The 27,920-nt window shown below is 47.9% G+C and overlaps 1 protein-coding gene across 1 annotated transcript; it reads left to right on the forward strand.

Moving 5' to 3' along the window:
- Positions 1-27,845, forward strand: kdm5a (lysine demethylase 5A). The gene is made up of 29 exons (XM_062482801.1): positions 1-1,534; positions 4,092-4,169; positions 4,673-4,795; positions 4,872-5,042; positions 5,642-5,830; positions 5,985-6,054; positions 6,508-6,596; positions 7,295-7,453; positions 7,592-7,711; positions 10,846-11,004; positions 11,205-11,386; positions 11,672-11,834; positions 15,025-15,144; positions 16,420-16,614; positions 16,702-16,883; positions 16,970-17,094; positions 17,586-17,736; positions 18,177-18,291; positions 18,641-18,817; positions 18,900-19,078; positions 19,162-19,300; positions 19,383-19,562; positions 19,846-20,391; positions 21,916-22,074; positions 22,553-22,681; positions 24,296-24,443; positions 24,548-24,768; positions 24,850-25,317; positions 26,783-27,845. Exons 1-29 carry the CDS (start codon positions 1,388-1,390, stop codon positions 27,035-27,037), a joined length of 5,139 nt encoding a protein of 1,712 aa, XP_062338785.1. The 5' UTR covers positions 1-1,387; the 3' UTR covers positions 27,038-27,845.
- Positions 27,846-27,920: the final 75 nt, after the last annotated feature.

The following is a 27,920-nucleotide window of genomic DNA, read 5'->3' on the forward strand; positions in this document are numbered from 1 at the left end:
TTGTGGTATTCTAGTGATTATCATACATATCAAAATATCGTTGCGTTAAATTGCAGGTAGGGCCTACTCAGTTTAAGATCGTAGCTATGAATAGATAGTAATCTTGAAATCCTAATCTGGCTCTACTTTTTTAATAGTTCAAATGGCGGAAAGACGGAGGATGTACATAAATGGGTGTAAAGTGGTTCATGCAAAAACAATAACTCGTCACATTTAAATGAAGTTCTAAAATTTTGGCCAGACAGAATATATGCACATACATATATATTACAGTTGTTACTTTGAACATCATAGATATCTGGTCAAGTCATAAATGTTGAAACAAGTTGTACCAGTTGCGCTTTCGAAACCTTAACACAGTGAGTGGAGAGATCATGCTAGGCTCGCTAGTTCTAACTAGCTACACAACAGTCAGTAGGCTACTTGGCAAGTGTTAAAGTGGCTATATGCTAGCTAACGTCAGTTAGCTTTAGACATCTTGACTAACCAGCTAACGAGCACACGGTCGGCAGCTGTCGTGAGAATAGCATCGAGGGACTCAACGCGGAAGGACGGCGATACATTTGGGTCGTCTATCTTGTTGGTACACAGCCAGTGGAATCGGGAGATGCGACTTTTTGAAATCGTTTCCCGAATCAGGCTTGAACGATGTATCGTAGCTAACCTAGGCTAGCACTCTATAGGGTTCCTCAATGAATGGACAGTTCGGACAAGGTTCGATCAACATTGTGTGCTAGCGACAGACTTTGCTAACACTTAGCACGTTAGCTTTATACCCAGTTGTTGTGAGACGTCATCATCTTGTGTTTTTCTTGATGAACGAGAATAAGAATACATTTTGACTGCAGAATTACGGGAACATACACATCTCTCAGATAACTTGACGCAAGAGGGCCACTTCAAAATTGACAGAAATGCTCTGCTCTTTGAAGAACGCACCAGTGGGACTAGCTACATCGGCTAGGAGCTACTTGGCACCTAGCTAATGGATGTTGCAACGGAAACTTCAAAAGTACCCTTACAGATACGCTGGATGATAAATTCGTTCAGTGAATAACTATAACAAAGGATTTCGTGTCCAGTTTCCCTGGAATATTTTTTGCACCAGTTGTGTCCCAATTTCCCTGGGAATGATGGCGCTTTTGACTGAAAAAGCCCTGCGTCCCAGGTAGCCCATCAGCCTCTTGACGTTGCTGTATATGGGAGTGTTGGGGGCTGCCTCCGTCGGCCTGGCCCGCAGTTTCCTTATAGAATAGTGCTAGTGCGCTATATTACTATGTTTATTTTTTCGAGAAGCTAAATAGCAAAATTTCCATGTCATACAGAAATTGCGGCAGTAAGTTTCTTCTCTTTGTAAGAAAACTGGACTGTTCAACTGAGACTCATCATGTCAGGGTTTGCTGAATTCGTACCACCTCCCGAATGCCCAGTTTTTGAGCCGAGTTGGGAGGATTTTTCGGATCCTTTGGGATATATAAACAAGATTCGTCCAATTGCTGAGAAAACTGGCATCTGCAAAATTAGACCCCCAGAGGTAACCATTTACTAGTATTTTTGAAACGTTTATCAATTCATACATTTAGAACACGTCTCCATGACCTGCCTACCTCTAGTGTATACATGGGATTTTAGGCCTACGTAAAATTTACGTGCGGCTTTGTGTTTTCACTTGTGGAGGTCAAACACGACCAAATTCTAATCTAAAAATCTAATTTGATATTTAATTAGTTGGTTGCTTTAAATGCTAGAAAATAATAGAACGTCTGCTTTAGATCCATATTACCAACGGAGAGGCTTTTGTTATTGTTTTCTTTTCGGCCTTGCAGATTTCCTAGCAGAACCGCGACAGGGACTATGTTGTAACGACTGCTACATAATTGGGTGTGCTTTGCCTTCGGCAAGGGCACAACCTTTGTTCTCTCACATATATATTATTATTTTTATTATTCTTTTTGCCCCCCTAAAACTCAGTCAATATTTGGCCTACATAGACAACGTAGGTGTCAAAAGTTTCGTCTTGGTAGCGTTGTATTGGGATTTACGTTCGGTTGCACGGCTTAAGTAGAAATTACGTTTTTGTGTCGAAAAGTGAAGCTAACGGTGGCTAACTTGCTAACCACAGTCAATGACGCTACTTACGTCACTAACGTCACGAAAACTCACGAAAACTCGCGTGACTAGCAGAACATTAGTTTAGCAGTTCGTTAACTTCTGGGAGATAGCTAAGCTAACTGCTTTACAGCAAGGCAGCTGCAGAAACGCCACAAGCAAAGAGGCCAGGGTGATAACTATTTACTAATTTTACTTTGTGATATGACACACAATTGTGACGTGTAATGTACAATATAAGCTGATTTTATTAAGGAAGTACATCTACTTTCGGAAACAGTCTACTATGTCACTGAAGTATTAGCATCATGACATTAGCCTCTGTTGCCCGGGCAACACATACTACAGTGGTCTGTGATGCATCTGTTTTCAATCGTTAAAATAAACATTCCTCACAAATACATTTTCGTTGTAGGATTTATTATGACATTACATTACAAGTAAACGATTTGTGGGTGAAATTATCATTACCTGTGGTTTCAAACCAGTGTTGCTCACTGAAACGCTGTAGCCTACGCGAGACACTACAAAAACATCTACACAGCTGTACTAAAGTCAAACGGCGACAGAACATGTTCGGCACTCCCCTTACTTAAATCAAAAATATAACTACTAACCTTAACTTCATTGCCACAGCCTAAACTTTGTCAATCTGTTCATGAAAATAATTAATTTCAGCCTAAACCGTACAACGGAACGTTAAATCAAATTCAACCAACGCAATCGCTACCAAGACGAACACAGCAGTAGTCTAGTACTGTACCGTAGTAGTACAATTTACCGGGGCAGCTTCTCCACAAAGGGCTATATCGCACTTGGCGTTGTTACTGACAATGATCGCTACCAGTGAGCTTTTTATGAAAGCGATTTTCCACTAAATAAATGTCAAGCTTATTTACGTTTTTGGGGGCATATTTTCAGTTAGCAGATGGTACTGTTTGAATCGCGATTCCATCTTCTACTGCCGGTAACGTCGTACAATTCCTTAAAATATCACGAGAAGGGAAAAACTTAAAAGGACGTTTAAATCATAGAGATTAGGTCAATTTTTACACCGGTCTGCCAAATTAATTCGTTTTGATTCAACGATGAGGCTGCCTCTTGCAGGTGAAATTAGAAGACATCTATTTCATTCTACACTTCACTCGTATTTTCTGTTGTAAATGAGCAGCAAAAAAAAATGCTTTTAAATCTATGTAATCTTTATAAATAATAAGTATGCATTTTTATATAAAATATACAGAAATATCAGTTGTAAAAATGTCATTCAAAAACGGACCCCTGTGCAACCGACGCAAGCAAGCACACCCTACAATTTCCCCAGAAATTGTACCCTCTCTAGTTATTGAGTATTAAACTTGATGTTTCTTCGTGGTGCATGTTGAAGTGCGACAATGGATAATAACAGTTGTATATGTCTTTAAAAAAAGTAAAGATGCCAAAACCTAACCACCTAGAGTATGAGACTCATTCCACAGTAGGGTTGGGGTTAGGCCTGTGTTGCAAACATGGACAACAATGCTAAACATGAACAAATCATGAAATCACTAGTATTAATGCTGGCTCCCATATCTCGTGGGGTTTGGGTCTGTAAAAGTAAATTATTAAATAACTTTCTAGGTGTTTGTAAGGCTTTGTAGATTCAAAGTAAAACCATTAAATCCAACAAGCAGCCTTTGTTTATCTTTAATAGTTTAGACCGGGTTTTGTGCAGAGTAATGGTGCATGGACTAGACACCAATTAGAACAATTATGGGATGGATTTAGGCCTAGTTGATAAAGCATAGATAAGTGGTAGAACATTTAATTGCAGATCAAGAGATCGCAGTTTCAAGCCCCCACCTGTACGTTGATTCTGATCAAAGCATCTTCTAATTGAAAACGTTATTATTCTTGCCATAGTTGTTACCAGAGTTTGTGGTGTTGATGATGTTGGTGCTCAGTTACTCACCTGCTCTCCCTCCCTCCTGCTCTCCCTCCAGGACTGGCAGCCTCCCTTTGCCTGCGACATACGAAACTTCCGTTTCACTCCTCGAGTTCAGAGGCTCAACGAGCTGGAGGTAAGAGGCTACCAGAGCAGCAGGAGGTAGGCTGGTGTATCACCAGGAGGTAGGCTGGTGTATCACCAGGAGGTAGGCTGGTGTATCACCAGGAGGTAGGCTGGTGTATCACCAGGAGGTAGGCTGGTGTATCACCAGGAGGTAGGCTGGTGTATCACCAGGAGGTAGGCTGGTGTATCACCAGGAGGTAGGCTGGTGTATCACCAGGAGGTAGGCTGGTGTATCACCAGGAGGTAGGCTGGTGTATCACCAGGAGGTAGGCTGGTGTATCACCAGGAGGTAGGCTGGTGTATCACCAGGAGGTAGGCTGGTGTATCACCAGGAGGTAGGCTGGTCGAAGCCTGGTGAGCATCCCTGAGAACCTGAAGTGTGTTCATGCTGTCCCCAGCCTGATTTATCTATGAACCCTCATCTGGTCCCACATCATCACTCACGCTCACACACACTCACAAGCGTCAAAATGAATAATAACAGTGATGTATTGTCTTCTGTCTCCCCTCCAGGCTCTCACCAGAGTCAAGCTCAACTTCCTGGACCAGATTGCTAAGTTCTGGGAGCTTCAGGGATCCAGGCTACGTGTCCCTCATGTGGAGAGGAAGATTCTGGATCTGTACCAGCTCAGCAAGGTAGCTAGCCCTAACCCTGACCCAGCCCTAACCCAGACCAGCTCAGCCCTGCCCTAACCATAGCTGTGTGTTGCAGGTGGTGCAGGCGGAGGGGGGGTTCGAGGCGGTGTGTAAGCAGAAGTGCTGGGCGGCGGTGGCTTGCAGGATGGGCCTGCCTCCAGGGAAGGGATGTGGCTCTCTGCTGCGCTCCCACTACGAGAGGCTGCTCTACCCATACGAGCTGTTCCAGTCTGGGGCCACGCTCACCGTGAGTGGAGCACACTCACGCACTCATCCACTCACTCACTCTCACACACACTCACACACACACACTCACACAATTTCATACACACACTCGCACGTACAGACACCAGGGATGCATTGGTATGTCATCAAACTGTTTGGTACGCCCACTGTGGTTTAGTACACACATGAACCGGATGTCATGGTGCACCGCTGACAAAATGCAAGTTGTAAATTCAGTTCTGGAGAGGAGAGGGGAAACTAACAACGATACTTATTCTCTCATCGCCAACGCGAGTGTGGTGAAGGTGGTGCGCATCATTGATGGTGATGGTGGTGAGCGCTAGTGAGACAGAAACGTGATGGTGGTGAGACAGAAAGAAGCATGTTTGTAGAGGCACCTCTGTCTTTCAAATCTGGGGGAATCTTTTGGATTCAGCGTTCAACAATGACGATGTAAGATGACCATACTAAACAAAGTACGTCTGCAAACGTTGGCTCCCCAAGAGTACACACTGGTAACAGGAAATCTGAGTCCACTCACTGGCCAAAACACAGCTGTCTCTCACAGCTGCCTTCCAGCAGCAGTTGGGGTGAGTGATCCCTGTGATTGATCCTGTCCAGGGCATCCAGCGGCTGTACGAGGAGGGGGAGGAGGGGGAGGAGCTGAACGAAAGGGTGGAGGAAGAGGAGGATGAAGAGGAGGATGAAGATGAGGATGAGAGGGAGAGACTGAGTGACCAGACTCAGAACAAGGACCTCCCCCACCCTGACCCCCACCCTGAGCGGAGGTCTCGGAGGCTGAAGTCTGAGGTGTGTGTCTGTATGTGTGTCTCTGTGTGTGTGTGCGCGCTCGCATATCTCTTTGTGTGTGTATCTGTGTGTGTATCTCTCTGTGTTTATCTCTGTGTGTGTGTGTCTCTGTTTGTGTATCTGTGTGTGTTCTCATGCTGCTCTGCTTCCTCAGAGGGAAAACAAGGAGCCCAAAACCCTGCAGTTGTTCTCCAGACACAAAGTGGTGGAGCTCCTTCCTGCAGGTACGCTCCTGGCCCTCACCCTAATTCCCGAAGGGAGGGAGATCTGCATGCAGCGCCTGACACACTGCATCCTGACACACTGCATCCTGACACACTGCATCCTGACACACTGCATCCTGACACACTGCATCCTGACACACTGCATCCTGACACACTGCATCCTGACACACTGCATCCTGACACTGCACACTATACTGGGGATACGGGAGTCAGGTGGCTGAGCGGTGAGGGAGTCGGGCTAGTAATCCGAAGGTTGCCAGTTCGATTCCCGGTCATGCCAACTGACGTTGTGTCCTTGGGCAAGGCACTTCACCCTACTTGCCTCGGGGGAATGTCCCTGTACTTACTGTAAGTCGCTCTGGATAAGAGCGTCTGCTAAATGACTAAATGTAAATGTATACTGTTTTTATGAAAACATTTTCATAGTAGCAAAGTAAAGCTTTGTTGTGTCAGGAGACGATGCCTTCAACAAGAGACAGAGGCACCTGAAGGCCTTCGCCATCAAGATGCAGCCTCGCAAGCAGAGTCTGGAGGTCAACTTTGTGAGTACTGAGCTGGGGCTGGGGTCAACACTGCACCTCTTACCTGTGTGCTAGCAGCCTTAGGTGTATGCTAGCATGGTTACCTGTGTGCTAGCAGGCTTACCTGTGTGTTCGCAGGCTTGCCTGAGTGATGGCAGGATTACCAGTGTGATGGCAGGCTTACCTGTGTGTTCGCAGGCTTACCTGTGTGATGGCAGAATTACCTGTGTGATGGCAGAATTACCTGTGTGATGGCAGAATTATCTGTGTGATGGAAGGCTTGCCTGTGTGATGGAAGGCTTGCCTGTGTGATGGCAGGCTTACCTGTGTGATGGCAGGCTTACCTGTGTGATGGCAGGCTTGCCTGTGTGATGGCAGGCTTACCTGTGATAGCAGGCTTACCTGTGATAGCAGGCTTACCTGTGTGATGGCAGGCTTACCTGTGTGATGGCAGGCTTGCCTGTGTGATGGCAGGCTTGCCTGTGTGATGGCAGGCTTGCCTGTGTGATGGCAGGCTTACCTGTGATAGCAGGCTTACCTGTGTGATGGCAGGCTTACCTGTGTGATGGCAGGCTTGCCTGTGTGATGGCAGGCTTGCCTGTGTGATGGCAGGCTTACCTGTGTGATGGCAGGCTTACCTGTGTGATGGCAGGCTTACCTGTGTGATAGCAGGCTTGCCTGTGTGCTTACCTGTCCCTGTGCTGCTGCTGATCCCCCAGGTGGACCTGTACATGTGTCTGAGCTGCGGCCGTGGAGACGAGGAGGAGCGTCTGCTGCTGTGTGACGGCTGTGACGACAGCTACCACACCTTCTGCCTGATCCCCCCTCTGCAGGACGTGCCCCGGGGGGACTGGCGCTGCCCCAAGTGTGTGGCTGAGGTATGAGACTAGCGCAGCACTGTGGTGCTGGTATATACAGTGTGTGTGTGTGTGTGTGTGTGTATATATATATATATATATATATATATATATATATATATATATACATCTCCTGTATAAACTTCTTGTGTTGTGCAGGAGTGCAGCAAGCCTCGCGAGGCGTTCGGGTTTGAGCAGGCGGGCCGGGAGTACAGCCTGCAGGGCTTCGGAGAGATGGCCGACCACTTCAAGTCTGATTACTTCAACATGCCCGTGCACGTATGTGTCTCAGTGTCTGTCAGCATCTTCCACACGCAGGCCCGACCCTGACCCAAGGCAGGGCCGACCCTGACCCAAGGCAGGGCCGACCCTGACCCAAGGCAGGGCCGACCCTGACCCAAGGCAGGGCCGACCCTGACCCAAGGCAGGGCCGACCCTGACCCAAGGCAGGGCCGACCCTGACCCAAGGCAGGGCCGACCCTGACCCAAGGCAGGGCCGACCCTGACCCAAGGCAGGGCTGCCCAGTTACAGTGTGTCCCATTCATTGGCTAGACTGTGGCGGCCCTCCATAGTCTAATTTGTCCTGCCATAGTTTCATAAAGTTTCAAATTGAACCTGAAATATGAGTACACTTCGCATTACATAAAATATATCTAACGTTGTGTTTTGCACCGTTGCTTTAGCAAAGCATCTCTCACTCCGTCAGTCACCCCCTCTGTCCCCCCCTCTGTCCCCCCCGTGCATCTCTCACTCCCAGTCAGTCCCCCCCGTGGTACGTGTGCATATTCTTTCAGTCACAGACACGCACCGGAAACGTTCTTTGCTCCCTGCGTCTAAGACAGCAAGTAGTTTTGCGGACACATGGTGTGACTGCTAACAAAGTTAGTTCAGTTTTCTCGCTGGTGGCACTGGTGGATTTCGTTCTATGATCGGAACATTCCAGGTCAAATCAGACTTTCTAACACACTGCAAGGAGACACCTGCCTGCGGATCAATGGGCCAAGGGTTAGGGTTAGAGCCCAGAATCATTCCAATATGAAAGGATTAGGGTTACAGTGCGTGTCCACTAGGGGTGGGGTAAAAAATCGATTCGCATTGGAATAGGGATTCAGTCTTCTACAACAAAATTGTGATAAAAAATGTTTTATTTTAACAATGAGTTCACTAAACTGCAAGAAAAACAATACATTTCAAGGTTTTGATGCATTGGGATTTTTTTCTTCAACACTTAACTGCCCATCACAGGCAAATAGAAACAAGTAACACTAAACAGAAAACTGGAATCAAATGTAAGCATATATTGAACAGAAATTTTATAAAAAATCGTGAATCGAAAAATTTGTGAATCGATTTTTTATAGAATCGTGACCCCAAGAATCGAATCAATCGTGAGGTACCAAAAGATTCCTCATTCCTCATTTTCAATAAAACCGGGCGTTGACGCTCGTGTAGGGCTTTGTGGGAAGGCAAGCATTGCGAACTTTATGTAAATGAGGAGCGTTAAATGCTTGCGTTGGCCACTCGGATTGGTTTCTTGTAAAGTAGCAACCGTTGGTCATGGTAAACATTTCTAGGTTTCAGTTTCAAGATGGAGGAGAAACTTATCTTGTGTGGCTGCACATCCAGTCCTGTTCAGAACAAAGTTACGTAATGTGACGAGCCTGAATTTAAAGATTACATTAGAATAATAATGCATGGTGCAGGTTGTTGTCAGTGTCCCTGGTGTATTTTTATACTTTTAAATTGTCTTGTCACATTACGTGACTATTCTGTGCCACTGCTAGCTCGCTAGCCCGGCCGACACACGACTGATTGAGTGAACGGTAGCGTAACATGTACTCTAATCTTGCACTAGTAAAATATTGTGTATTTTTTCACAAATGTTGTGTAGGTTGATCGATATTGTGAGTATATGAACCCAAGTCTGCACGCTTGGCCATGACTACAACAGTGACCTTAGAGGACTGTAACTCTGTATTAACCTGTCTAACACGCCCCTGTGTAGAGCGTTAAAAAATGCTGTAGTGGACACGTAGGGTTAGGGTTAGAGCCCAGAATCATTAAAATATTAAAGGTCATTAGAGCTGTTCTGTTTTAGCCTAGAAAAATAAAATGTCAGAACTGCAGGTTTATAGGTGCAGGTGCATAGATTACCATTAGATGTTTTTTTGGTATACTGTACATGCTCTAATCAATTTTGTGTTTCCACTAGGGGTGCAACAATTCAACAAGCCCACGGTTCGGTTCGGTTTTTTGGGTCACGGTTTCGGTTTTGGTTCGGTTTTGTTTAGCAAATTAGGGGGAAGAAAAAAACATGACCATTTCAGTGTTTTCTCTGTATTTTCTGTATATCCGGCTAAGTGGGAGGTCCCGAAGCGCAGAAGGGGGGTGGATCCGGCCACTCAAAACGGGGGTTGGAGGAAACCGGAAAACCGAACACAAAAAAATACACTGCCTACATAGCTTCTCTGTATAAAAAAACCTGCTTGTACATCTGGGAAATGTATATTTTAATTTCAGAATATGCACTGCATGGGTGTGAAACGTTAAAAATAAACACTGCAACAATCGTTTTTACAAGCAGCAATTATCCATCGGATTAAATTAACCAAAAACGCACTGGATGAGACAAACAGTCCATCATGTGACCATGACCATGTAAACAGCACAGGCTACTTGTGGGACTTATTTGAAAAAGTTAAGCACATTTTGTTGTCTGTTGTCTGACATTTTTCCCCCTGAGGGAAACGAGGCTAACAGCTAGCCTACTCAACCAGCACAAGCGCAAGTGTCACTTGAAGTGCCTCCCCCTCTGTCTTAACCTGAAAATTCACCTCAAAACGCATCGAAAATGCAAACACAAGATTTTTGTGAAACTTCAATGAGGGATAAAGACTAACAAGACATATAACAACATTGAACACTACACAAACAGTATTTTTTTTTTTCACACCAAGTCTCCAACAACATAAAAGTCGCCAGGAGGGTTTGGAAAGATCGCCAGATATAGCGAGAAAGTCGCTAAGTTGGCAACACTGCTCTGTGGGTGTTCGGTTGTGTTTTAAAAATAAATAAATAAAAGTTTTCTAGTAGATCCAAAAAACCACGGTTACATGTAAAACCGAACCGTGGGTAGTGTGTTGAACGGTTCGGTTTTGCACCCCTAGTTTCCACCGTATGTGAACTGCGATAAACTGTCTCTTTAACCATGTGTGTAGGTGTGACGTTTTTTCATCACCCATATGACCGATGTTTTTGATAAAAACATTTACACAAGCACAAAGTTCTTCATAGATAGCCTCTCAATTATGCTCTCAAAGTGCACCAGATTGATGGATTTTACTTTAAAACGCACATCATGTTCCTGAATGACCACCAAGATGGTAAAGAACTGACTAACCTCTGCCCTCAGATGGTGCCCACAGAGTTGGTGGAGAAGGAGTTCTGGCGGGTGGTGAGCTCCATCGAGGAGGACGTGATTGTTGAGTACGGAGCTGATATCAGCTCCAAGGATGTGGGCAGCGGGTTCCCAGTACGAGACGGCAGGAGGAGGCTGCTTGGAGATGAGGAGGTGACACACACACACAACATACACACATATACTGTATATACACACACATATATACTGAAACATATACATGTACACACACAAACAACATGTTTACTATCACACACAGGACTGACAGTGACAGTAGCTGGCAGTGTATGTCATCCCTTCCACCCTTCTCCATCTCTCCACCTTCTCCCTCCTCCACCCCTGCCCCTCTCCAGGAGTATGCTAACTCTGGTTGGAACCTGAACAACATGCCAGTTCTGGAGCAGTCTGTCCTGACCCACATCAACGTGGACATCTCTGGGATGAAGGTTCCCTGGTTGTATGTGGGCATGTGCTTCTCCTCCTTCTGCTGGCACATAGAGGACCACTGGAGCTACTCCATCAACTTCCTGCACTGGTACACACACACACTTACATTTAGTAATGTAGCAGGCGCTCTTATTATTTATATTTTAGTCATTTAGCAGACGCTCTTATCCAGAGCGACTTACAGTAAGTACAGGGACATTCCCCCGAGGCAAGTAGGGTGAAGTGCCTTGCACAAGGACACAACGTCAGTTGGCATGACCGGGAATCGTACTGGCAACCTTCGGATTACCAGCCCGATTCCCTCACCGCTCAGCCACCTGACTCCCTACACACACCCACACTTACACACCCTAACCCTGACATCCCTGTGCAGGGGGGAGCCTAAGACGTGGTATGGCGTGCCGGCACAGGCGGCGGAACAGCTGGAGGCAGTGATGAAGAAGCTGGCGCCAGAGCTGTTTGACTCCCAGCCTGACCTGTTGCACCAGCTGGTCACCATCATGAACCCCAACGTGCTCATGCAGCACGGAGTCCCTGTACGGCCCCACATTCATACTATACTCTATACTCATACTATACTCTATACTCATACTATACTCTATACTCATACTATACTCTATACTCATACTATACTCTATACTCATACTATACTCTATACTCATACTATACTCTATACTCATACTATACTCTATACTCATACTATACTCTATACTCATACTATACTCTATACTCATCACTATACTCTATACTCATACTATACTCTATACTCATACTATACTCTATACTCATACTATACTCTATACTCATACTATACTCTATACTCATACTATACTCTATACTCATACTATACTCTATACTCATACTATACTCTATACTCATCACTATACTTTATACTCATACTATACTCTATACTCATACTATACTCTATACTCATACTATACTCTATACTCATACTATACTCTATACTCATACTATACTCTATACTCATACTATACTCTATACTCATACTATACTCTATACTCATACTATACTCTATACTCATACTATACTCTATACTCATACTATACTCTATACTCATACTATACTCTATACTCATACTATACTCTATACTCATACTATACTCTATACTCATCACTATACTTTATACTCATACTATACTCTAAACTCATACTGTACTCATACTATACTCTACACTCATCACTATACTTTATACTCATACTATACTCTAAACTCATACTGTACTCATACTATACTCTACACTCATCACTATACTTTATACTCATACTATACTCTAAACTCATACTGTACTCATACTATACTCTATACTCATCACTATACTCTATACTCATACTATACTCTATACTCATACTATACTCTATACTCATCACTATACTCTATACTCATACTATACTCTAAACTCATACTATACTCTATACTCATACTATACTCTATACTCATCACTATACTCTATACTCATACTATACTCTATACTCATACTATACTCTATACTCATACTATACTCTATACTCATCACTATACTCTATACTCATACTATACTCTATACTCATACTATACTCTATACTCATACTATACTCTATACTCATACTATACTCTATACTCATACTATACTCTATACTCATACTATACTCTATACTCATACTATACTCTATACTCATCACTATACTCTATACTCATACTATACTCTATACTCATACTATACTCTATACTCATACTATACTCTATACTCATACTATACTCTATACTCATACTATACTCTATACTCATACTATACTCTATACTCATACTATACTCTATACTCATCACTATACTTTATACTCATACTATACTCTATACTCATACTATACTCATACTATACTCTATACTCATACTATACTCTATACTCATACTATACTCTATACTCATACTATACTCTATACTCATACTATACTCTATACTCATACTATACTCTATACTCATACTATACTCTATACTCATACTATACTCTATACTCATACTATACTCTATACTCATACTATACTCTATACTCATACTATACTCTATACTCATACTATACTCTATACTCATCACTATACTTTATACTCATACTATACTCTAAACTCATACTGTACTCATACTATACTCTACACTCATCACTATACTTTATACTCATACTATACTCTAAACTCATACTGTACTCATACTATACTCTACACTCATCACTATACTTTATACTCATACTATACTCTAAACTCATACTGTACTCATACTATACTCTATACTCATCACTATACTCTATACTCATACTATACTCTATACTCATACTATACTCTATACTCATCACTATACTCTATACTCATACTATACTCTAAACTCATACTATACTTTATACTCATACTATACTCTAAACTCATACTGTACTCATACTATACTCTACACTCATCACTATACTTTATACTCATACTATACTCTAAACTCATACTGTACTCATACTATACTCTACACTCATCACTATACTTTATACTCATACTATACTCTAAACTCATACTGTACTCATACTATACTCTATACTCATCACTATACTCTATACTCATACTATACTCTATACTCATACTATACTCTATACTCATCACTATACTCTATACTCATACTATACTCTATACTCATCACTATACTTTATACTCATACTATACTCTATACTCATCACTATACTCTATACTCATACTATACTCTATACTCATACTATACTCTATACTCATCACTATACTTTATACTCATCACTATACTTTATACTCATACTATACTCTAAACTCATACTGTACTCTATACTCATACTATACTCTATACTCATCACTATACTTTATACTCATCACTATACTTTATACTCATACTATACTCTAAACTCATACTGTACTCATACTATACTCTACACTCATCACTATACTTTATACTCATCACTATACTCTATTCTCATACTATACTTTATACTCATACTATACTCTAAACTCATCACTAGACTCTATACTCATACTATACTCTATACTCATACTATACTCTACACACATCACTATACTGTATACTCAGCACTGCAATCTCTACTCATTGCTCTATACTCAACACTGTTCTCTATCACTATACTCACCACCATACTCAATACTCAGCATACTTATCACTACCTACACTCATCACTATACTCACCACCGTACTCATTACTATGCTCGTCACTATATATGTGTATAATCAGTGTGTGTGTGTGTTCGAGACTAACCAGTGTGTGTGTGTGAACAGGTGTTTAGGACTAACCAGTGTGTGTGTGTGTGTGTGTGTGAACAGGTGTTCAGGACTAACCTGTGTGTGTGTGTGTGTGTGTGGGTGTGTGTGTGTGTGTGTGAACAGGTGTTCAGGACTAACCAGTGTGTGTGTGTGTGTGTGTGTGTGTGTGTGTGTGTGTGTGTGTGAACAGGTGTTCAGGACTAACCAGTGTGTGTGTGTGTGTGAACAGGTGTTCAGGACTAACCAGTGTGTGTGTGTGTGTGTGTGTGTGAACAGGTGTTCAGGACTAACCTGTGTGTGTGTGTGTGTGTGTGTGTGCGTGAACAGGTGTTCAGGACTAACCAGTGTGTGTGTGTGTGTGTGTGAACAGGTGTTCAGGACTAACCAGTGTGTGTGTGTGTGTGTGTGAACAGGTGTTCAGGACTAACCAGTGTGTGTGTGTGTGTGTGTGAACAGGTGTTCAGGACTAACCAGTGTGCTGGGGAGTTTGTGGTGACATTCCCCAGAGCCTACCACAGTGGCTTCAACCAGGGATACAACTTTGCTGAAGCTGTCAATTTCTGCACTGCTGACTGGGTATGCAACATTCCTTGTATTAAAATGTATATGATTATTACCATTATAATGCTTTTATTAGTAGTATTATTATTAGCTTGATGTGTGTGTACATGCTGTGTGTGTGTGTGTGTCTGTCTGTACATGCTGTGTTTACATGCTGTGTGTGTGTGTGTCTGTACATGCTGTGTGTGTGTGTCTGTACATGCTGTGTGTTTACATGCTGTGTGTGTGTGTGTGTGTGTGTACATGCTGTGTGTCTGTGTGTACATGCTGTGTGTGTGTGTGTTCATGCTGTGTGTGTGTGTGTGTGTTCATGCTGTGTGTGTGTGTGTGTGTACATGCTGTGTGTGTGTGTTCATGCTGTGTGTGTGTGTGTGTGTGTGTGTGTACATGCTGTGTGTGTGTGTGTGTTCATGCTGTGTGTGTGGGTGTGTACATGCTGTGTGTGTGTGTGTGTTCATGCTGTGTGTGTGTGTGTGTGTACATGCTGTGTGTGTGTACATGCTGTGTGTGTGTGTGTGTGTTCATGCTGTGTGTGTGTGTACATGCTGTGTGTGTGTGTGTGTGTGTACATGCTGTGTGTGTGTGTGTTCATGCTGTGTGTGTACATGCTGTGTGTGTGTGTGTGTTCATGCTGTGTGTGTGTGTGTTCATGCTGTGTGTGTGTGTTTACATGCTGTGTGTGTGTGTGTACATGCTGTGTGTTTACATGCTGTGTGTGTGTGTGTGTTCATGCTGTGTGTGTGTGTGTGTGTGTGTTCATGCTGTGTGTGTGTGTGTGTGTGTACATGCTGTGTGTGTGTGTGTGTTCATGCTGTGTGTGTGTGTGTGTGTGTACATGCTGTGTGTTTACATGCTGTGTGTGTGTGTGTGTGTTCATGCTGTGTGTGTGTGTGTTCATGCTGTGTGTGTGTGTGTGTGTGTACATGCTGTGTGTTTACATGCTGTGTGTGTGTACATGCTGTGTGTGCGTGTGTACATGCTGTGTGTGCGTGTGTACATGCTGTGTGTGTGTGTGTGTTCATGCTGTGTGTGTGTGTGTGTACATGCTGTGTGTGTGTTCATGCTGTGTGTGTGTGTGTGTGTGTGTACATGCTGTGTGTGTGTGTGTTCATGCTGTGTGTGTGTGTGTTCATGCTGTGTGTGTGTGTGTACATGCTGTGTGTGTGTGTGTTCATGCTGTGTGTGTGTGTGGGTGTACATGCTGTGTGTGTGTGTGTTCATGCTGTGTGTGTGTGTGTGTGTACATGCTGTGTGTGTGTGTGTACATGCTGTGTGTGTGTGTGTGTCCAGCTCCCAGTGGGGCGTCAGTGTGTGTCCCACTACCGGCGCCTGCAGCGCTACTGTGTGTTCTCCCATGACGAGCTGCTGTGCAAGATGGCGTCTGAGCCAGAACGTCTGGACGTGGAGCTGGCGGGCGCCGTGTTCTCAGAGCTCAGCCGCACCATGGAGGAGGAGAGCAGGCTGCGGCTCGCCCTCACACAGATGGTGAGGGATGACGGCTGGCCTGGTGTTCATGTTGAGCTGTGGAGATTAAAGCGTCATTTAATGGGCTCTCTTCCTCCTCTCCTCCAGGGGGTGGTGTCTTCGGAGCAGGAGGTGTTTGAGCTGCTGCCTGATGATGAGCGCCAGTGTGTGAGGTGTAAGACCACCTGCTTCCTGTCTGCCGTGACGTGCTCCTGCAGCGCTGAGCGCCTGGCGTGTCTACACCACGCCGCCCAGCTGTGTGACTGCAGCATGGACCGCAAGTGTCTCAGGTAGTCTTCTCCTCCCAAACTCTCTGAGCGGTGTGCCTCCAGAGATCATGCAGATTTGATTGTGTTGATCACCTGTGTGTGTGCAGGTACAGGTATGCCCTGGAGGACCTTCCCAGCATGGTGTTGGGGGTGGGGTCCAGGGCCCAGTCCTACGACTCCTGGTCCAGGCGTGTGAGCGAGGCGCTGGCCGCAGAGACCCGAAATAAGAGAGGTAGGGCTCCCCTCACTCCTCCCCCCCACTCCTCCCATCTCCCCTCACTGAAACAGCTGAGGGCTGTGCCGAGGGGTCATGCCGAGGGGTCATGCTGAGGGGTCATGCTGAGGGGTCATGCCGAGGGCACGTGCCGAGGGCACGTGCCGAGGGGTCGTGCCGAGGGGTCGTGCCGAGGGGTCGTGCCGAGGGGTCGTGCCGAGGGGTCGTGCCGAGGGGTCGTGCCGAGGGGTCGTGCCGAGGGGTCGTGCCGAGGGGTCGTGCCGAGGGGTCGTGCCGAGGGGTCGTGCCGAGGGGTCGTGCCGAGGGGTCGTGCCGAGGGGTCGTGCCGAGGGCACGTGCCGAGGGCACGTGCCGAGGGGTCGTGCCGAGGGGTCGTGCCGAGGGGTCGTGCCGAGGGGTCGTGCCGAGGGCACGTGCCGAGGGGTCATGCCGAGGGGTCATGCCGAGGGGTCATGCCGAGGGGTCATGCTGAGGGTCTGTTCCTCCAGACCTGATCGAGCTGCGGGTGCTGCTGGAGGATGCAGAGGAGCGCAGGTATCCGGATAACAGTGTGCTGCGCCGCCTCAGGGACACAGTGAAGGACGCAGAGACCTGCTCCTCAGTAGCACAGATGCTGCTCAGCCGCAAGCACCGACACAGGTAACACACACTCAGAGAGACACACACACACACACTCAGAGACACACACACACTCAGAGAGACACACACACTCAGAGAGACACACACACTCAGAGAGACACACATACAGTCAGAGACACACACACACTCAGAGACACACACACACTCAGAGACACACACACACTCAGAGACACACACACACTCAGAGAGACACACACACACTCAGAGACACATACACTCAGAGACACACACGCACTCAGAGAGACACACATACACTCAGAGAGACACACACACTCAGAGAGACACATACACTCAGAGGCACACACGCACTCAGAGAGGCACACACACACACACTCAGAGAGGCACACACACACTCAGAAAGGCACACACACACTCAGAGAGACACACACACACACTCTTTCTCTGTCTCAGTATATCTGTGTGTGTGTGTGTGTGTGTAGCGGTGGGGCCCAGGCCAGCAGGGGGCGCTCCAGGCTGACAGTGGAGGAGCTGAAGGGCTTCGTAGACCAGCTGGACCGCCTGCCCTGCGTCATAAGCCAGACTCAGCAAGTCAAGGTAACCTGGACCCCTAACCCTAACCCTGACCCCTAACTCATAAATCCATGATTGCCAGTGGAAAAAACTATTTCTGACTTTCCAACACTAGGCCATGATTGCCCGGCCTAAAATCCATTATTGTTAGGAGGAATTATGTATTTTTAAGGACGTAATGTCCTTTCAAAGACTTGCATACTGGCCCTCCTACAGTGCATACTAGCCCTGCGTCAGTGCATACTAGCCCTGCGTCAGTGCATACTAGCCCTGCGTCAGTGCATACTAGCCCTCCTACAGTGCATACTAGCCCTGCGTCAGTGCATACTAGCCCTGTGTCAGTGCATACTGAGTGATCACCTTTGCCTCCCAGGAGCTGCTGGAGAGTGTGGAGGACTTCCGGGAGCGGTCCCAGCTGGCGCTGAATGAGCCGCTGCCAGACTCGGTCACGCTGCAGGCTCTGCTGGACCTGGGCAGCAGCCTGGACCTGGACCTGCCCCAGCTGCCCCGCCTCAAACAGGACCTGCAGCAGGCGCGTTGGCTGGACGAGGTGTGTGTGTTTGCGTGTATGAAGTATGTCTCTGTCTACCCAGTGAGCTTTACCCGGGGTATAACCCTGCCCCCTGCCCCAGGTGCGTGTGACCCTGGCAGACCCCCAGCGTGTGACCCTGGAGATGATGAAGCGCCTGATCGACTCGGGGGTGGGGCTGCCTCCACACCCAGCGCTGGAGAAGGCCATGGCCGACCTGCAGGAGCTGCTCACGGTGTCTGAGAGGTGGGAGGACAAGGCCCGTGCATGCCTGCAGGCCAGGTGAGACACACACACACACATCATAGATATACACACACACACTATACATACACACACACAGTAACACACACCTGTACCCCCAGGCCCCGGCACAGCATGGCGACCCTGGAGAGCATCGTGGTGGAGGCTAGAAACATCCCGGCCTACCTGCCCAACGTGCTGGCTCTGAGGGCAGCCCTGCTCAAGGCCCGGGACTGGGCTAGCAAGGTGGAGGCCATACAGGTAGCACCTCTAACCCCACACACGCACACACACACACACACACACACCTCTGCAGTATATCATTCCTACTGTGTGTGTGTAGAGCGGCAGCAGCTATGGTTACCTGGAGCAGCTGGAGGGTCTGGTGTCTCGGGGGCGGAGCCTCCCGGTGCGGCTGGATGCCCTGGTGCAGCTGGAGAGTCAGGTGTCCTCGGCCCGGGCCTGGAGGGAGAGGACCGCTCGCACCTTCCTCAAGAAGAACTCCACACACACCCTGCTGCAGGTTAGAACACACACACCCTGCTGCAGGTTAGAACACACACACCCTGCTGCAGGTTAGAACACACACACCCTGCTGCAGGTTAGAACACACACACCCTGCTGCAGGTTAGAACACACACACCCTGCTGCAGGTTAGAACACACACACCCTGCTGCAGGTTAGAACACACACACCCTGCTGCAGGTTAGAACACACACACCCTGCTGCAGGTTAGAACACACACACCCTGCTGCTCACCTGGGTGGTCCAAACAAAGGTTCTCATCCCCCTGTCCTCCCCCCCAGGTCCTGAGCCCTCGTGTGGACATTGGTGTCTATGGCAACAGCAAGAACAAGCGTCGGCGTGTGAAGGAGCTGCAGGAAAAGGATGGCGGCGCGGCGCTAGAGAGCCAGCAGGACGACAGCATGGAGGAGCCGGCCCCAGACCAGGCCTCCGTGGTGGCAGCCTTCAGGGCCCAGGAGCAGCAGGAGGCCCACGCCATCCACGCTCTGCGCTCCGCCAACCTGGCCAAGATGGCCCTGGCCGAGCGCATTGAGGAGGTGAGGTTCTGCCTGTGCCGCCGCACGGCCGGTGGCTTCATGCTGCAGTGTGAGCTCTGCAAGGACTGGTTCCACGGTGCCTGCGTGCCGCTGCCCAAGACGGGCGCCCAGAAGAAGCAGGGCTGGCAGAGCAGCAAGGACTCCAGGTTCCTGTGCCCCCTATGCCAGCGATCACGCCGGCCCCGCTTGGAGACCATCCTCTCCCTGCTGGTGTCCCTGCAGAAGCTGCCGGTCCGCCTGCCGGAGGGAGAGGCCCTGCAGTGCCTCACGGAGAGGGCCATGGGCTGGCAGGTACTGCAGTGTGTGTGTGTGTGGTGTAGAGGGTGTAGTATGGAGAGGGCCATGGGCTGGCAGGTACTGCAGTGTGTGTGTGTGTGGTGTAGAGGGTGTAGTATGGAGAGGGCCATGGGCTGGCAGGTACTGCAGTGTGTGTGTGTGTGGTGTAGAGGGTGTAGTATGGAGAGGGCCATGGGCTGGCAGGTACTGCAGTGTGTGTGTGTGTGGTGTAGAGGGTGTAGTATGGAGAGGGCCATGGGCTGGCAGGTACTGCAGTGTGTGTGTGTGTGGTGTAGAGGGTGTAGTATGGAGAGGGCCATGGGCTGGCAGGTACTGCAGTGTGTGTGTGTGTGGTGTAGAGGGTGTAGTATGGAGAGGGCCATGGGCTGGCAGGTACTGCAGTGTGTGTGTGTGTGGTGTAGAGGGTGTAGTATGGAGAGGGCCATGGGCTGGCAGGTACTGCAGTGTGTGTGTGTGTGGTGTAGAGGGTGTAGTATGGAGAGGGCCATGGGCTGGCAGGTACTGCAGTGTGTGTGTGTGTGGTGTAGAGGGTGTAGTATGGAGAGGGCCATGGGCTGGCAGGTACTGCAGTGTGTGTGTGGTGTAGAGGGTGTAGTATTGTTGTTACCGTACCAAATACCAGTGAAATTTTGGTACTCAATACGATTTTCGATACCAAAGCAAAAAACTAAAATAGGTTACTGAACATCACTCATTTGTGGACAGTAACAGTCACCTACAATATCTAAGGATGTACTTAACATAACGTGGCAGAATATAAACAACATATAAACATATAAACAACATGAATACAATCACAGTGCATGTAGGCCTGAAGGCAAAAAATGTGCGTGGACTGAATGTAGACATGAAGCAAACTCAGTAGATGACTTACATATCATTTGTAGAGCTTTTTTGTGACAACACTAGTGCAGTGTTTCCCACAGAATATCATCATATTTGTGGCGGTAGACAGGAGCGTAGCCAGACGTTGTAAAAATGTGGGTCTCGGCCCAAAGCTATGTTCTAGTATCGTTGGATGTGAGTGTAGTTAAGGACTTCAAAAAGTAATGCAAGCGCATTGCACTCAAGAACTGTTTTTATTTGAGTGCAAAATAGTTGTTGGAGCTTTACATAATATAAACATTACGTTGGACTAATTGTTATATTTACCGAATGTATTAATTATGAATATTATTATGTTTAACATGAATGTATCCGTTTTGGACACATTTGTGCAGAAAATTATGATGCTAACCTTTCGTAAACTCTGGATTGATTCTCCTGCCGATTATCGGAAAAGGCCCGGAGACAGGAGGGCTGTTCACAGACGAGTCTGTAGTGTGAGTGTAAGAAGGGACTGAGCGAATCAATGCGTTGACGCATTAAAACGCTAATGACAGATAATGACATCACATACACACAGCAGGGGAAGAAAGAACTGCCAGGGAGAGATCAAGAGATGAGACAGCTCTACAAGGAAATGTTTTTTTTGGCCATGTTAATAAACAGTAAAAAAACGCCCCTTCCTCCCCCCAGGACCGAGCCCGCCAGGCCCTGGCTACAGACGAGCTGTCGTCGGCACTGGCCAAGCTGTCAGTGCTGTCCCAGCGCATGGTGGAGCAGGCTGCCAGGGAGAAGACTGAGAAGATCATCACTGCTGAGCTGCAGAAGGCTGCTGCCAACCCTGACCTGCAGGTACCCTGACGCCCCTAGCCCTGACCCCCTAGCCCTGACCCCCTAGCCCTGACCCCCTAGCCCTGACCCCCTAGCCCTGACCCCCTAGCCCTGACCCCCTAGCCCTGACCCCCTAGCCCTGACGCCCCTAGCCCTGACCCCCTAGCCCTGACCCCCTAGCCCTGACCCCCTAGCCCTGACCCCCTAGCCCTGACCCCCTAGCCCTGACGCCCCTAGCCCTGACCCCCTAGCCCTGACCCCCTAGCCCTGACCCCGTAGCCCTGACCCCCTAGCCCTGACCCCCTAGCCCTGACCCCCTAGCCCTGACCCCCTAGCCCTGACCCCCTAGCCCTGACCCCCTAGCCCTGACGCCCCTAGCCCTGACGCCCCTAGCCCTGACGCCCCTAGCCCTGACCCCCTAGCCCTGACCCCCTAGCTCTGACGCCCCTAGCCCTGACCCCCTAGCCCTGACCTTGACGCGCCCCGTGTGTGTGTCCAGGGCCACCTCCAGACGTTCCAGCAGGCTGGGTTCAGCAGAGCCCCGTCCCCTCAGCAGCCAGCGGAGTACGACGACGAGGAGACAGACTCAGACGAGGACATCAGAGAGACCTATGGATACCACGCCAAGGTAACCATGGCAGCTTAGATACAATAGTAAAAGGTAACCATGGCAGCCTAGATACCACCCCAAGGTAACCATGGAAGCCTAGATACCACCCCAAGGTAACCATGGCAGCCTAGATATGATGCCAAGGTAACCGTGGCAGCCTAGATACAACAGCAAGGTAACCATAGCAGCCTAGATATGACAGCAAGGTTACTAGAGATGCTCCGATCAGGTTTTTTGGTGCCGATCACTGAAATCAGTATCTGCCGATCCGATAATACCGATCACCGATCACGGTGTCGATTGAAGCATTCTATTTATTGTGTAGCATTATTTATGAAATTAATTATTCTTAACAACATTGGTATTGTATTTTAAGTATTTAAATTACAAGACGAGAGAGTATCATGAATTGACAACCATCCGTTCTATTGCAGGAAACGTGCAACATTCCAGTGTAGAAGCTCTCGCTTACTATAAAATGTGTAAATAATAATAAATATTAAAATAATAATAAAATATAAATCTTTAAATAAAAATCACAACAATAGAATCACATGTGCAACATTCCACTCTCTAGAGGCTCTCAAGAGAACTTGGAGCTTATACAGTAGCTTTCCTGTGGAAAAATAATACAAACTTAACTGCAACATAAACAGGCTATAGCCAAATATCCAATATGTTTAAAGTCAGTCAGTTTCAAGTCAATTTGTCTGCATTTAGGAGGAGATAACAGACAGAATAAAGATGAAAGGTGCACAGGAAGTCAGCAATTAAACAAAAAAACAAAACATGTATATCTATCTGTATAGTGTCTCACTCACTCGCTCTCACATCCTTTACTCACTCTCTCACTTCACGCACGCACTCACTCGGAGAGGGGGCATACTAGAGTATTCAAACCTTACTTCTGATCAAGCAGCATCACTGGAAGATTTGGTGCGGGGAGGAAGACTCGTGCTGCTTGTGCGAGAGCCTTCCAAAAAGCAGTGGCTGTCCGTGACTGTTTTCGTTCAAATGCAGGTCTCACAGAGTAACGTTGCACATGTGCGATTCTGAAAATTCCAACCGACTATTTTCCGATAGGCAAAAACTATGACAAACGCTATAGTATGGCTTCAAAATGTACAATTAGAGGCTAACAAGTAACACAGCAGGTAGTAGCATTGCTACGAGTATTATGCTAGGTTGCTAGGTAACGGAAGCTAACTAAAGCTAGCTAGCTTCCGTTTTGGAAAACAAACTCTGGTGGAAGCGTCGGAAATATTTAGAACTCACGCATCTAAAGGTTAAATAATCATTTATTACCATTGGCGGCCTGAAATGCCAATCTAACATTTTATTGAAACGTCTCTGATAGTAGTTCTCGCAGATGTTATGTCATCTGATCGGCCGTGTTTGATCGGCCGTGTTTGATCGGCCGTGTTTGATCGGCCGTGTTTGATCGGCCGTGTTTGATCGGCCATGTTTGATCGGCCGTTTTGAGAACGCCGATCAAAACCGATAATGTGAATATCGGCCGATATGGATAGGCGCCAATCAGATCGGAGCATCCCTAAAGGTTACCATAGCAGCCTGGGTACGATACAAAAACCCAACTTAAAGAGAAGCGTCTGACGGGTGTGTGTGTTCCAGGACCCTGGAGAGGGGAAGCCCTACCTTTTCTGTGACGAGGAGATCCCTGTGAAGTCGGAAGAGGTGGTCAGCCACATGTGGGCTGCTGCCACACACTCCTTCTGTGCTGAACATGCCTACTCCTCTGCATCCAAGTCCTGCGCCCAGAGTAAGACCCTACCCTCTGCCTGTCTGTCTTGCTAACCCTGCGCCCAGAATAAGACCCTATGCTCTGCCTGTAACCTGTCTATCTCTCCATTTCCTGCCTGCCAGACATGGGCCCCCCCAGGAAGCAGCCCAGGAAGACCCCCCTGGTGCCCCGCAGCTTGGAGCCCCCAGTGCTGGAGCTGTCCTCTGCAGCCAAGGCCCAGCTGGAGCAGCTGATGCTGCTTGGGGACCTGCTGGAGGTGTCCCTGGACGAGACGCAGCACATCTGGAGGATCCTGCAGGCCACACACCCCCCTTCAGAGGACCGCTTCCTGCAGGTCATGGAGGTAGGAGCCCCTGCTAATACCCTCACTGCCAACATGTTGGATAAACTGTTGGATAAATCTGTCCTGTTCCTCTTTCCCTAGCCCGAGGACCCCCTGATGGAGAAGACTGTGAAGATGAGGATGAAGGAGTCCGAGAAGAAGAGGAGGAGGAAGTTGGAGCGTGCGGAGCAACACATGATGCTGGCTGTGACAGGGGGCGGGGCCAGTGGGGGCGGGGCCAGCGGGAGCGATGTGGGCCGACCCAAGAGCAGGGAGCTGAAGCGTGTTGGTCTGGAGCTGGGAGCTAAACCCAAGAAGAAGAAGCTGAACCTGGAGAAGTCCCGGGAGCTGAAGCAGCTAGCCAAGCGCCTGGCCAAGGAGGAGAAAGAGAGGAAGAGGAAGGAGAGGGCGGTGCTGAAGGCAGAGGCCCTGAGGGAGGGTCTGGAGAAAAGGAAGGAGAGGAAGGTTCTAGACATCCCCTCCAAGTACGACTGGTCCGGGGCCGAGGACTCCAACGATGAGAACGCTGTGTGTGCAGCAAAGAACTGCCAGAGGCCTTGCAAGGATAAGGTAAGCTCCTAGATCACCATGACTACCAGTGCATATCACCATGACTACCAATATATACAACATCACTACCAGTATATATCACTAATATATATCGCCATGACTACCATTATATATTACTAGGGCTGGGTGATACAGCCTAAAAATGTTATCTGATTTTTTTCACACAACAGCCGATTAACAGTTTTAATAGTATTTTTTTTTTTTACTGATTTTATTTTTTACAAAAGATTATTTAATCTTTTTAACATTTATTTTACTTTGTTTTTATTTTAACAATAAAAGTTTTTAACAGAAGTCAGGTGCAGGGTGTCCAGAGTGGTGCAGGGGACAAGGGGCCCACTGGGAGCAGGTGGAGGAGGGGATGGGAAGGGGGCAAGGGGCCCACTGGGAGCAGGTGGAGGAGGGGATGGGAAGGGGACAAGAGGCCCACTGGGAGCAGGTGGAGGAGGGGATGGGAAGGGGACAAGGGGCCCACTGGGAGCAGGTGGAGGAGGGGATGGGAAGGGGACAAGAGGCCCACTGGGAGCAGGTGGAGGAGGGGATGGGAAGGGGGCAAGAGGCCCACTGGGAGCAGGTGGAGGAGGGGATGGGAAGGTTCCAAGCTGAAGTTAATAATGGACTGTGGAGGAAGCATGTTTCGTAAGCATCCTGGAGTATAGAGAGTGAGCAGGTGATCACCACTGGAACACCTTAAGGAGAGTTACTCATCACGTATTAACAGGAGAGAGGTTAACCCTGCTGGCTGCTGTGGCTGTCAGACATAGGACGACAACTGGTCTCTACACCACCTGGTCTCTACACCACCTGGTCTCTACACCACCTGGTCTCTACACCACCTGGTCTCTAGACCACCTGGTCTCTACACCACCTGGTCTCTACACCACCTGGTCTCTACACCACCTGGTCTCTACACTTCTCTGAGACTAGGGTGACTACTTGTAGAAGTGGCTGCTCATCTGTCTCTCTGATCTACCTGTCTCTCACCTCCCTGTCTCTCTGATCTACCTGTCTCTCACCTCCCTATCTCTCTGACCTACCTGTCTCTCACCTCCCTATCTCTCTGATCTACCTGTCTCTCACCTCCCTATCTCTCTGTTCTACCTGTCTCTCACCTCCCTGTCTCTCTGATCTACCTGTCTCTCACCTCCCTGTCTCTCTGATCTACCTGTCTCTCACCTCCCTATCTCTCTGTTCTACCTGTCTCTCACCTCCCTATCTCTCTGACCTACCTGTCTCTCACCTCCCTATCTCTCTGTTCTACCTGTCTCTCACCTCCCTGTCTCTCTGATCTACCTGTCTCTCACCTCCCTGTCTCTCTGATCTACCTGTCTCTCACCTCCCTATCTCTCTGTTCTACCTGTCTCTCACCTCCCTATCTCTCTGACCTACCTGTCTCTCACCTCCCTATCTCTCTGATCTACCTGTCTCTCACCTCCCTATCTCTCTGATCTACCTGTCTCCCCAGGTGGACTGGGTTCAGTGTGATGGCGGCTGTGACGAGTGGTTCCACCAGGTGTGTGTGGGCGTGACCTGTGAGATGGCGGAGACGGAGGACTACATCTGCTGCGTGTGCAACCGCAGGGCGGGCGTGGCCAGGGGCGTGGCCAGGGGAGGAGCCTTGCTGGTGGCAGAGGAGAGTGTGGTGTTGGCTGTTCCTGTGTGCAGCACCGCCCTCCCTGCCACCCTGAGACAACAACACAGCTCTCAGGACGCCAGCTAGCACTTCCACTGGGGCCACAGGCAGAGGCTAGAGCACACACACAATGTCCTTGCTTGGCTAGCATCAATCTCTGTATCCTGGGAAAACAGACTTGACTGACATACTTCCCTTTTTGACTGATTGGCCGGTGCAATGGACGGAATCCTAACAAAATAAAGGACTGAGGAGGAAATGGTCTGGTCCTCCCCTTGTAAACCCTAACCTTACAAACCCTGAGGCTCTAGAATTGCAATAGACACCTGCAGGCTCGAGGTTATGGAGATCGGCAGGGACGAAGGATGGAGGGATGAGGAGGGATGGAGGTATCCCCTAGGGCTAAGGATGTGTGGTCCTGGGTGTCACCATAGGTACCAGTCTTCAAACTGCAGTCTAGCTCCAACAGTCTGGGGACAGTTTCAGAAGCTGTGTAGCAGGACTGTCACCTTAACCCTTAAACCAACCCTTCGTAAACAAAATCACCTTAACCTAACCCTTTGAACACTGTCCTCCCATATGACCACCTAGCGCTCCAGAGTTATGCCCCCTCCTGCCCCGCCCCCTCCTGCCCCGCCCCCTCCTGCCCCGCCCCCTCCTGCCCCGCCCCGCCCCCTCCTGCCCCGCCCCCTCCAGCCCCGCCCCCTCCAGCCCTGCCCCCTCCAGCCCCGCCCCCTCCAGCCCCTCATCCAATACCAGCAACACTTCCTGATGTAGGACCAGTGGTTGTATTCAGTAAATATATTTATAATGTAAATAGGTTTTAAGCAATTAAATGATTTGGATGTGGCTGTTTCTTTTGTTATCTCACCTTTTAATAAACTGTTCCTAGTCAGATTTTGGGGAGGAGTGTGTTTTTATCAATGCTGTTGTAAAGTTTATTATGGCTTTGAGTGCAATTAACGTCACA

The sequence above is a fragment of the Osmerus eperlanus genome, chromosome 17, assembly GCF_963692335.1.
Source record: "Osmerus eperlanus chromosome 17, fOsmEpe2.1, whole genome shotgun sequence".
NCBI classification, from domain to species: domain Eukaryota; kingdom Metazoa; phylum Chordata; class Actinopteri; order Osmeriformes; family Osmeridae; genus Osmerus; species Osmerus eperlanus.

Excerpts from the sequence above, each read along its gene's own strand:
- kdm5a (XM_062482801.1), top strand. The coding sequence starts at position 1,388 with ATGTCAGGGTTTGCTGAATTCGTACCACCTCCCGAATGCCCAGTTTTT. Across the intron at positions 18,292-18,640 it reads GCCAGACTCAGCAAGTCAAG|GAGCTGCTGGAGAGTGTGGA; the intron begins GTAACCTGGACC and ends TTTGCCTCCCAG. Across the intron at positions 19,563-19,845 it reads CCACACACACCCTGCTGCAG|GTCCTGAGCCCTCGTGTGGA; the intron begins GTTAGAACACAC and ends CCTCCCCCCCAG.